We start from the raw sequence: 13397 nt of genomic DNA on the forward strand, positions 1-13397 counted from the left end.
TTGGAAAATAAATATGCAATGATGTCAAAAAGGGTAAAGTTGAGCTAATCTGCAGTTAAAAAAAAAAAAAATCACAATCGAGATATGAACTTAGCTTTCCTACTTGATATTCAGATATAGTCTTACCATTTCAGTAGTCACTAGGGCTTTGTGGTGAATTTAAATTTCATTGAAAGTATCTTCCTTCACTCTCTAAACAATATTATAGTCCTTAAAGGTACTGGCTCGGATCACATATCAATATGATACACCCTCATCAGAATTTGAACATTAGTTTAAGCCATTATTATACTCGGTTTATCAGCCTATAATAAAAAGATTAATTAAAGAAATCTACTTACTGCTTTTCTTTGAAGAATGTTGTCAATTCTCCACCTATGTCCATGAAAAATTGGTCTTTTAAGGTAGATATCGGGGTTAAACCTTTAATCCAAAATAAAAGATTATATTTCAATGGTAATGACAATAATAATAAAGAAATTGTTCAATAATTATAATAATAATATTAGTGTAAGATTTTCAGAATCTAGGTTTAGCTTACCGTAGTAATAATAATAATAATAATCATAAAACGATAATACTGTTTAATAATAATAATAATAATAATAACAGTAATGGTTATAACAACAATAATAATACATATAATTCAATACAAAATAACAATAACAATAATAATATATTTTAAAATAAAAACAAAATATACAAGTTAAACAAACAAATAATAAACTTATAAAAGTGCATAAATGATAAATCAAAAAGGCCATGAAATACATAATTTCTGTTGGGGGGGCCATCGTAAAACAAAAAAAAAGGCCCCCCCAGCGGGAGCATATGTCTATGGCCATACTGCCTTACTGTGTGTTTACTAATAAAGCATCCACATGGAAATTCGGTTATTAGGAAATGTGTGGTGTTTTTTCTTTTGTTGTAGCATCCATCGTGCACATTCACTGAATATACACACTATACCTTCACCACTATTACAGAGTTAACTGCCAGATGATAACATAGTGTCACAACTAGATTACCGTACTATGTAAATAATTATCAAAATTAATTATTTTCAGGATTATTTAACCAAAAATGTTTACAATAGCAATAAAATTCAACAGTGATCAAGAACACGATCAGCAAACATGAACTTTTCTAACAATAACTTGTTAGCATATTGACTTTTTTAACAACATGTTTGCATACCTTTTAACCAATCAATTATCAAATATTTAAATACTTACCACCAATCAGAAATGAATATTTCTTCCTTTGCTTCCTCTAAAGCATCAGCTAACGATTCAAAATAGTGTTCACCATCCACAAACCTAAACAACAGAAATATTATAATTATCAATAATTGTTATTAGTCTACTGGATAGTGTATAAAAATATATTCTCTGTGTCGCTGGAAAAAAAAGAAAACATTAATTTATTACTTCAACTTGAAACTTGGTATACAAAAAAATATGTAACTATTACAGATCCCTGATTTGGCTATTTAATTTTTTTCTTTTTTAGTATAGGTGATTTTTTAATGTGTTTGTAAAAGAGAGAAAAAAAAAATAAGATTGAATGTATTTTGGTATGATTTACTAACGCTACCTGCTGAAACATAGACTATTACTATGTACAGGGTATGTCTGTCTGTCAATAGAGATTGTAAACTGCAGCTTTTATAGCACTAAAAAGTAAACATGCATAAATAGGCAATAGGAGATTATTTACGTTCCATTAACCCTAATAGGCGGCCATCTACAGTTAAAATGTCAACATTAGGACCTAATAGACAATAACAGTGAAGCAAACCGCAACAAATCATAAGCCTAATGGTTAACTGCAGGCATGGCTGCAGGTGACCCTATAATCACTTGTGATAATGTAGAAAGTAATCGTCTCTGTTTTTACAGTGATTATTTCTTATTAAACATTATTGCAATGTGGTTCCAGTTGGTAGGAGCAGGGAGTTGTTATAGTGAGAAATTCGGCAGTATAGGTAGTCCTTCTTTCAATAAATGAATACCATTCCAGTCTATACCTAGGCTATGACTATATGTGTTGTTGTTTCTTCAAGTCATTAAACTCCACTCAAAAGGGATAATGCCTTTAATACTGCATGCACAGCTGAATATTTATGGACCAATTTACCAGTAAAAATGTTTCAATTGGGAGAACACTATATTGGGTATTCTAAACATAACAAACTCAAGCGGTCTAATGTTTTATGCACTAATTCCATAAAATATGCTTGAGTAAAGCAAAACTCATCAAATACTCATTTTAAGGCAACATAATTATAAGGAACAACTCCTATGCTTTAGTGTTAGCTCATCAACAACGATGATGATAACACTATTTGTAAGATGGCTGTTCCGTGACAAAACAACATAACATGAAGTTTTCACTTTTCGAGGAAAATAGAGTTAAAGTTTGCAACAAATTGGTGCACCATTCTGAAATTTTGCAGGAAAATATATCTATAGAAATTATGATAAGATGTGAAATTTTAAGTACACAGTTGGTGTATTGCAAAGTTATTAACGATATTCACAGATATGTTGTTTTACCTTGGAAACATTGAGAATTGTCAAGTGCAACTTGAATTTTTTTAAAATTTATCACGTCTGGGGCAATCATATGCATTATTTAACTTAAGCATGTTGCGATAGCATAATACATACTCCAAGTATCGAAATGCACGCCATCGTGTCGGAATTCAATATTTCGACATTAATTATGTTATCATCAGGAATGAATAAGAAGATGCCATAGTTAGGATTATTGATATGAAGGTTTACCACTTGATTTTGCTATGCCAAACTCCATCAGCTTAAAACAATTTTGGAATACCATTCTGAGGTAAAACAACATTTCTTATTGTAGATATTTTTGTTTTGCAATATAATCTTGCAGTTACTTGTTTTACCATGGAATATCACTAAATTGTAAGTTTTATACTTAAAGGTAAGTGGTGCTATCTCCAAAACGACTCATTGTTGAGACCTGAAATTTTCACAGGTAATTCAGGAGTGTTTTAAAATATACTCCTAAATGATATTATTTCAAAATCGACAAAAATGTGAGTTATATTGCTTTGCCTTGGGATGGCTGAAGAGGCCAGGCCTATTACAAATTGACTAAGAAAATTATGTATGAAGTTAACAATCGATCCAGACATTCTAGAGACAGGGATCTGTCTATATTCTAGAATACGTATATGACAATTATGCAAGTAATGAAAAGAAAGAAATGATAAAAAAAATATGAAATCTTTAAGAAAATTGATTTGTGTATAATACAATAGATTAAATAAATTAAAGTAAGTAGGCACACACTCCAATTTAAAGCCTATTCTCTTTTATTCTTGATGCTTTTAGTTACAGTTTGACCAAAGATTTATTTTCTATTAAGATGAAGTATTGTCAACAGTATTCTATTAGTTACATGAAAGTGAGCATTTAAGGTATTCATAGACTTCACTTTAGGATGCAACTGAAAAGTAATTGCCGCCGTTGCCATAGTGATTTTTCTTTTATCAAACATTAATGCACAGTGGCTCCTATTGGTAAGAGAGATTAATCATTATGCATGTTGTAGCTTTATCATGGTGATTCTCAGCAAATGTACAGAAGGAAATGGTTGTTTTACTATTCCACCTCTTCTATCAAGAAAACTAATAAACATTAGAAGACTGGTATTTATCAAGGCATATTCCAATCCCACATGAAAACACAGTGCAATAAAAACTTCTGAGATTATAAAAGGGCAAAATTTTCCAGAATAGGTTAAGAACAATTCTATCAGTTGACATTAAAACTCTCATCATTGATATTAATGAATGATCTGAGATAGATTTTATGCAAGACTATCCTTTTATCTCACAATTTTAGTATTGTAATTTTTATTGCTAGCTAAGTGTCCTGTAGTTTAAGCTTAGTGACTTTAATTGATTTTATATTTTAACTTATGATTTTATGAAGGAACACTGTATGCCAAGCTCGCAAGAGTTTTAAAATGTCTCTGTTTCTTCAGCAATATTTTACTATTTTAATTGTCTCGATATATTGTGTTTCAAATGTAATGTTGTTGAATAAAAATGTGTTGAATATATAGAATAGGTTGACTGATAGGTGGAAAGAACATCTATTATTGCCTACATTTAAGTGCCTGAAAGACATTTCTGCATCTAACAGCAACAAATTCATTTTTAAACAAAATATCAAATCTCACTGCACTAAATCAAACAACACCTTGAAGAAGCAGAAATGGAAAATCATAAAGGCAAGAGAGCATTTTTATACCGTGCAACTAAGGCATGGAACAATCTTCCAAACCGTGGACCTATACAATTTTTGGTTACGACAGTAGCTTACACTGACGTCATGCTGCTAAAGGGGTAAATCACAATGGCCTATAACCTCATAAAAAAATGCCAAATAACGATTTAAAAGTTAATTTTATTTATGACATATCAAAAATCCTCTCTAGAAAAAAATAGTTCCCTTTTTTTAAACCAGTTTTAAAGTACACAGATTTGAGTGTTTTATTTATTGCTGGTTGACAGTAATTAAAATCTACTTTACTCTCACTTGTCTTATAATTACAAGATTAAACGAGGTGTTCACAACCAATTAAGTCATTAATCATTAAGATAGGACTCCTGGAATAATTTTGTTTTAAATTGTTATTATAAGACTTGAATGAAGGTTGTATTGGTTGCTTTTGTCTTTCCTCTATGTTTTTGATTTACAGCATTTTCAAAAATTTTTCAACGGCTAATGGTCCTATAATTGGTTGTTTCAATTTTCTTAAATTGATTTAAATTACCAATTATTTTTTTTTATACTGATATTGATTCTGCTTTTGTTACCAAACAGGCAAAAATATTAGAAAAAATTAGATAATGTTTATAAAAAAATTATGATCAGCATGGGACTATCAATGAATAATATATGACTTTTCAGTGGTACAGTTCTTCTCACAAATAGATTTTAATCATTCAAATACTTTAATACATTAAACACAAAGAAACCATATTGACATAAAAGAGCATGGAAACCTGAAAATGCACTATGGTGTAATGTCTGGATGAAAGCACCCAGGGGAAAATATAAATAAAACTAATATGACAGCAACAATAACATTTTAATCTTACTGAGCTCCATATGCACTGATGGAATGTACAACTGTGTGCCGATCGCTACTTACCAGCTTGCATATGTTTCGTTTCGCACCGGTGCAAATGAGTTGAACCGCTGTTTATTGGTGTACTCGCAGCTTTCCGCCATTAGCATTATCTGAACCATCCACTCACGAGCAATGTGCCTGTTACTACATCTCACCACTAGATCCCTACAAAGATTACAAGAAAAATTCCATTAAAAGAATCTAGCTTATCGGCTTAAATTTCTCACTGGGTAATTTCATATTTAATCTTTCATCCATTATCATCCTTCTCTGCCTGATAAAATGAAACATCCGGAGTTATCGACTATGTGATATGTGATTACTAGTGAATGCACTATAAGTTTTAAGAGCTATGACATCATACATTCATAAGCAAGTCACCTGGTCAAATATAACTAGCAGTAGTGCGGCTAAAGCATCAAAGGAGATTCTGTGCTATGGTATTCAAGCGTCATTAATTTTACTTAATAATCTGAAAATGTACAAATAAATTACCACGCACACCGATCGTAATTATTGTGGTAAAAAAAGATATTATGAATATATGCTATTCAGTTTGGAAACATAATCATATGTAAATGATAAAAAAAATAACTGACTACTGAAGATTTGAACAAAGGCATAACATTTCAAGTCAGGCACTATGCACACATTTCATTTTGGTTTACAATCAGGAATTGACATAATATCCAGTCAAAACATTTATCAGAACAATTTTTTTTTATTTTGCATTGATATATGTTAACTATTAAATCTATTAAACTTCAACATTTTCTTTGGCACTCAAGTTTTGGGGTACCACATATCAATTATTTCATGAAATTTTACAAATAAATTACAATAATTAAAATATTAAAATACTAACATAGATATATAATGTAAACTCCTAAACAATACACCAATATGGTTTTAGCAAGCAAAAAATTAGCATATTCAATCATGTGTCTTAATTTCTTTCTAATATTCCTTCCCGCAATTTTTGGTTTAATATTAATGTAATTTCCCTTTTGGAAAGTAAAAACAAAAAAACAACAAAGAAAAAGAAATAACTGATCGCCTCAGAGGTAATTTTTTGGTGTCTAGAAAACAATTTTGCCGGGGTTGTGTTGTCTCTATTGGCTCCACTTTCGGACATCTCTGGTTCCGCCCCTAAATTTATAGAGAGTACAAGAGTCTCAAAGCCCTTGAGGTGTTGACTAGCTTGTACAGCAACTTGCTTCTCCCCTTAGGGTCTCTTCATGTCTAAGCTACCTGGTAAACTGGTACCAGCTACTCTCATCTGTCCACAGTAGCAGCTCAAACACTGTTGTTAACTTACCTAAACTCATTAGACACTAAGAGACTGCGGGCATCACCAACATGCTCTTGTCCACTTCTAGCAACAAAGTGCTTGTCCATAAGTAACACAGACCGCATATGTCCATCATCAGGGTTAACATAAGAAACAAAGGAATCTTTAGCAATAAACCACCTGAAAAATATGTTTCAAAAAAACCTATTTTAGACTATGTAATAGATTTTGATCTTACTTTTTTTTTCTTCTGCTGTGACTGTGCATTTATGGTGTACCGTAAAATTGGCCCTGGGAAAAATAGCCCCGGTAAAAATGGCCTGAAATGACAGGTAGCTAAATGTGGTCCCCAATGATAAACTTTAATAATAAAACTGCTATTTTAAAATTTTTAATATTCCAACTATTTAAATGCTGCAAAATAACAGAAATTGAATCAATAAATCAACGTAAATCATGCATTTTTCAAAACTAAAATAATTTAGTTTTTGAAAAGCATCTAATGCCAAATAATTTGCAATTTTATATTACTTTTTGCAGGAATTAATATCTATATATTATTGTATCTAAATATATATTTATCAATCAATGTAGTTTATAGTTCAAAACATTAATTAGTTTAAAAAAAAAAGTGGAGTTACCTTTTGTTGTAGTGTGCAGTGCACCATTCCACGCAGCAGGACAAACACCCACAACAACCCTGAGCCACATGGTGTCCCCCTGACCTCTTCTCCACCCAGCCTTCTCTAACAAAACCAATAAAAAAAATTCCATTTAGAAGTAATAACAAAAAGATAAAATATTGAATACTATTGTTTTTCAAAAGCGTTTTACAATGTCAATTTGTTCCCCAGGTTTTCAATATTCAAAAATCTGTTTTTATCAATAGTACAACTTATCAAAACTGTTTTTTGTGGCTTTAAAATGATTGAATTCTACAAATCAAGAGTCAACATTGAAATTCAGTTTAATACAATAGACCATTTTCTTTGTGATTAATTTTTTTATTTTCAGATAATGTTTGATCATCTGTAAATCTCATTATATTCACAATTATTGTTTTCTTGAAAAACCAGCTCAAGCCTTTATATGCATTTTTATGAATACAGTCGACCTTCCCATTTACGTACACCTTGGGCTGAAAGCAGTTCGTAATTGAGAAAATTCGTAAATGAAAAGTTTGTAAGAATAGCGCCCTCAAGTTTTAAAACGCCAAGTTGTAGCCTATAACTAGGCCTGCCTACCAACATCTAGGCTTAATTTTGCATTTAAGTGTTCAATAAACATTTATAGAAATTGTTGAAGAATCAATTAAATTTTAATGCAAGACAAACTAATATTTTAAATATCGATTCATATTAGGCTGAGGAAATATCGTTCCATGGACAGACCGACCTAATCTTCCATGTCACTATAGGCTGACTGTTCAACATACAGTGGTGGTTTAGCCAAGCTTTAGCTGGGTCTAGCAGCAGCTCTCTGCTAACTTTAGCTAGGCCTCTCTCTGTAATTTGTAGCAAATTAGTAAAACATTGATATTAATTTGTATTAAAAGCACTGGGCTTATTTATTTATTTAATTTAGGCTATGTTCTCACACGGCAGCTAACGGTTAGAAGGATCTGGATCCTGCTACCCGTTAGCTGCCGTGTGTCCATGCGAGAAAATCCTGATCCGGATACCAACAATATGATGATCAAATCACTGGAAATTGTAAATGCGTACATGCGATTGGTTGATGATAGAAATGCCCTCAACTTGCTAACTGATAGCGCTTGCTAACCATGAGCATATCCAGATACAGATCGGGCGTTCTCATGCAGGTGCTAACGGTTAGCTCCCGATCTGGATACTAGGGCTCTCGTGAGAACCAGGCTTAAGTCAAGGTATTTTTTTTGTATAATTTAAAAAAAGTAACTGTTCCTATTTTTTTCGACCTTCCTGACTTCCAAACATGTGGTTTTGGTACCTGTAGCGTTGAATGATGGGTAATTGCTGATGTCATCTTCTAAAAATAGAGCAGCTTGCTAATCATTTTTTGACAGTGAAAAACAAATAATACAGATTATTGAATATACGAACAGTGATTTATTAAAAAAATAAAAGGTTAATGCTACCATACATTTATACTCGGACTAGCTGATTCGATTTACAGTCCATTTAGACCGCAGGTAACCATAAGACAGAGTAGGGTAGAGTAGGCCCCCCTGGTATAGGCTGCCCAGCCATGCCTTAGCCTAGACAAGGGAGGCCTAGCAGCATGCACTGCCTGCCTAGCGCTGAATTTCGTCTAGTTTTGATTATTTTACATCATGTATTGGTTTAACTTTTCTAAGCCTAAAGTAGTATGATATTATGGAATGTACTGTATAACTAGTACTATTATGCATTTTTTAATGACTTTTGTAATTCATTTTTCATAAAAAATAAATAAAAATAGCAAAAATTAGATGAATATTTATCTAGTGATGACGTCATCGGCCGAACATTCGTAAAATAGAAGGTTCGTAGATGAGAAGTTCGTAAATGGGAAGGTCGACTGTATGAAGTTTTGTATTATTATAAAGAGAAATAAAGGGAAAACAAATCCTTACTTTCCTTTGGGTCCAAGATCGTTAACAAAAGACAGATGACTGATCTCCAGAAACTCCAACTGAAATAATACAAATAGGCCAAAGAAATTATCATTTAGAATAGAATTTTATAACTTAAAGGGTATCAAACAGGAAATAAATTATATAATTATAATATTAGTTGAACGTTTAAGATGAATATGTAGTTTTGAAATAAACAGGGTAAATAAACATAAGTGTAATTGGTATAGGTTTGGTTTGATGTCTGCATATTCAACACATCTATTATGATGGTGACTAAAAAATGTAGAAAATCATATATTTGAATATAGTAAATATATTTTAGCAAATGCATAATAACTAGTCAAAATCTCAAGTGGCAAGCTATGCAGCAATTTTGGTTTAAAAGATGTTACGTTCTCTTTGATTTTTTTTCCAAACTTCCTATAATAAATCATTCCCCCTACTAAGGCCCCTATGTATTTTGTTATTATGTTCTAGTATACCAATGTAAAAAATATATAATAATTGGAAAGCTAAAAGTATGAAAACTATGTTTCAAAGCAAAACTAAAACCATTTTAATTATATAGGCATTAAATGTCAGGACTCTTAATTAGGAGATATATTTTCAAATTTAATGTGGGTAATATTCTGTGTCAGGAAATTAAATAAGAAACACAATATATTGGAAATCAACCTGCAATGATGTTATGATTACTTTGTGAAATGATATGCTATGATTCCAATAGTATATTCTTGAATATATCGTTAAAGTTTACATACTGTGAAAACTAGATTGTAAACTGTAAAATAATGACATCAGCGAAACTAGTTCACTATTGAACTTAACTGACAAATTTATATCAGATACATCGACTTTGCAACACATTCATTTTTTTCTTTCTCTCATCTAAACAGCAAACACCTTATTACTCCTCACATGATGTAGTAGTGAAGCTTTATAGACTCTGACTCTTTGTGACACTTTTAGGGAGTGAAATAGTTTTTAGTCATTCTGCCTTGTGCCGCAGTTTTCAACAGTGTCTCAGTGTCTTTTTGATGCTTGTTCTTCATTAGAAACTGTTTTGATTTGATTGACTGAGTGATTGATTAATTGCTACTGACTATATTAGGAAGCCATTCAATACAATGCAATACAGCAACACGATTTCAACACTGAATCTTTTTAACCTTTTCAATAATGATTCTGAATTTTTGAATTGTTTTATATTTACTAATAATAATAATAATAATAATAACAATGATGATAATAACAATAATTTAAATAATAATAATAAAAATAATAATAATAATAATAATAATAATAATAATAATAATTTGCATTTATAAAGCGCTCTTTACTGGTGTCTCACAGAGCTATAGGACCATATATCTATTGGAACAGGTGAGTTTTAAAGAGAGACTTGGATGAGAGATGAAGACTGACGAATGTTAAGCGGAAGCTGATTCCAAATCACAGGTGCCTGGAAGAAGAAGCCCTTTGGCTCAGATTTAAGGTGAGTTCTAGTTAGGAAATTAAGAGTAAAGTGAGTGAGTCCATTTCAGAATGAAGGACCTAATAGAACATAAAGTGAAGGTAAACAAGACCAGAGTCATGAACACACTTAAAAATCAGGGTTGCAGTCTTATAAACAATTTGTTTCTCAACTCTAAGCCAATGAAGTCAAATGAACAAAGGAGGGACATGATCATATTTCCAACAATTAAACACTAGTTTAGCAGTCTTGTTTTGCAAGAGCTGAAGATTTTTGAGTTCATTTTTTATTTACCAAGAAGTAAGGAATTGCAATAGACAAGTCTTGAAAGAACAAGACATCTGACAGGGTTTTTTCCCTCCCCGTCCCACTTAATAAAAAACTTAAGTCATCCCATATGAAAATTCGAGCCTAATACTATTTTTCATTTAACATATATACATGCATAGAATTTTAACTACACTCAAAATCAAAAGTCTTTAGAATCAACCATTCTTAAATTATCCCATACTGTATTGTGTCATAAAAATATAGTCTAAGTGATAAAATATAGCGCGAGTTTTAGATGACAGTGAACACATAAGAAAAACACACACAAGCAATCATGCATTATGTCAGACATATGTAATAGTTATAGGAGACAAATGTCATGTGATATCCATAACTTAGAAATAACCTGGAGCTTCAGGTTCGATATGGCAACCTAGTTTATAAAAGACAATCCTACAGTAAATAGCCAGGGTCATAGGTCAGGAATATTTACTCAGAAACAATACACCAATGCACACTAGTTTTGTAACAGGTGTTCAGCTTTGAACAAGTCAATAGGAATAAAAATAAAAATATTTTTACATAATACTACAGGAATTTCAAAGCACTTTTTAACTAAGGTTACAAGGGACAGAAAAGAGAATTTTAAAAAATATGAAAGGACTATTATAATTATGAATTAATGTTGTTGTAATACTATATAAAATGAATGGAATTCCAGAAGGCAAAGAAGCATCCATTAATAGTTTCCTATAGTTGCATAATAAGTAGGAAGTAGCCCAGGAGTGAATATATTTAAATATATGAAGATATTATTCATGACTTTTAATGACAATCATATATATGGAAATTTCTGGGAGATTATCATGTTTCAATTCCACTGATACATTCTATTTATTTCCCTTAAATTAACAGTAATAAACAATTCAATTATATTTCTGTGATATGTAATTTTAAAATGAAATTGGACTAGATGTTGAAGTTTAAATGCAATATATATATTTAGGCTACTATAAATTAATGGCATTGTGATCACCTGCATTTATTCATCTAGGTTAACAGGTATCAGACCAATATGGGCCTTAATTAAATTTATTCAAAGGAGATGGGCGAACAGACTCCAACTCGTAAAAGGAAGACCTTAGAACAATAAAAATACACAAGACACTTGCAATTAGATGATGCTTGTTTTATCATAATTAATTTTATTTAATGGTAGTCTGAACCAACACTGTGTCTATGTTCAGTCGGTTTGGTCTACATTTATCACGTTCGATCTTGCTACAGCCTACATGCAGAAGGGTTTGTAGGATTGTTTATTCTACATCCTGCATGTCCTACAACTAAACAAAATCGTATGTTACGTCTACGAAAGCTACGCGTTGTAAAAGTTGGAGTAGTTGTTGGCTGTACTCTGGCCTATATAAAAAGCATGAAAGTAGTAACAACGCAGCAAGCGTAAATATACTACATATCTGTTTTTTTTTATCTAAGTGGTTTCAACCTGGACTCTACCAGGCTACCATGTGGTTTGTATTATTTCTTATGTTTACTAATTCATATTGTCAGGGAACAAAAATTTCACTGTTCCCTGATATTATAGTATATTGTTTATAGACTGAAATAACAGTCAATTGAAAAAACACAAAAACATCTGTGATTGAATATTTTACTGGAGTACAATACATGGGTCTAAAAGAGCTATAGTTTTCCTGCAAATGTGAGTATGTGTGTCTATGCTTCAACTTAAAAGCTATTTAAATATATTCTGCAAAAAATTTAGACATATATATATATATAGTATTTCCTATGGTTACTATATTGATATTGTATGCTTTCATTTATTTAAAAAGTCCAAACTGAAAAAAATAACAGCTGAGAATAAAAACAACTCTAATTGAAATTGAAACTTACAGGGTAAATATGATATTATTTTGCTTTAATCATCACAGAACATATCCAGTATTTCAAAGAAAATAGCACATAGCCACCAATTTAAAAGCTATGCCTCTGGAGTTAAAATCTTATAAGTTTAAATAATAAAATGCAGTTACCAAAATAACAAAAGAAATACAGTAAATGCTCCAATAAGCGCCGCTCTCGAACAAGCACCGCTCTCGAATAAGCGCCGCACCAAATGTGATTTTTTTATTTTTGTTAAACACCACTCTCAAATAAATAGGCAGAATGGAAAGTGCCATGCCAATATTTTTTTTATAAGCGCTGCTCTCGAATAAGCGCCGCACTGAAGCTTCCAAAAATGTTATAAGCGCCGCGGCGCTTATTTAAGCATTTACGGTACATCAAAAAATGAACACTCCTAAAAGTGGGAAGGCCATAGTGATTAATTTGTAATAGTTTTAAATGAATGACATTGTGATCACCTAGGCCTGCATATATATTTTGTAATACAATATTTTTTTTTCTCACCTTTTCAACTATCTGGTTTGTACTACTACTAGGCTACCATGGCTTATATTATTTCTTATGTTTACTATTATTTCATATTGTTGTATTATAGTTTAAAGTTCAAACTGAAACAGCACGGTCATTTGACCATAAAAACCATACATATAAATTCTAATATA

The 13397-nt window shown here is 31.3% G+C and overlaps 1 protein-coding gene across 1 annotated transcript in view; it reads right to left on the reverse strand.

Moving 5' to 3' along the window:
* The window catches only part of LOC117109584 (phospholipase D1-like), a gene marked incomplete in the record, with an annotated part of 59822 nt that overhangs the window by 18650 nt on the left and 27775 nt on the right, over positions 1 to 13397 (reverse strand). Inside the window, 6 exon segments of the mRNA XM_033251957.1 lie at positions 342 to 423; positions 1236 to 1319; positions 5200 to 5343; positions 6497 to 6649; positions 7111 to 7215; positions 9063 to 9121. Coding sequence (XP_033107848.1) covers positions 342 to 423; positions 1236 to 1319; positions 5200 to 5343; positions 6497 to 6649; positions 7111 to 7215; positions 9063 to 9121 — 627 coding nt within the window.

The sequence above is a fragment of the Anneissia japonica genome, unplaced genomic scaffold (assembly GCF_011630105.1).
Source record: "Anneissia japonica isolate Jap-2015-1 unplaced genomic scaffold, ASM1163010v1 scaffold287829_len2072220_cov186, whole genome shotgun sequence".
NCBI classification, from domain to species: Eukaryota; Metazoa; Echinodermata; class Crinoidea; order Comatulida; family Comatulidae; genus Anneissia; species Anneissia japonica.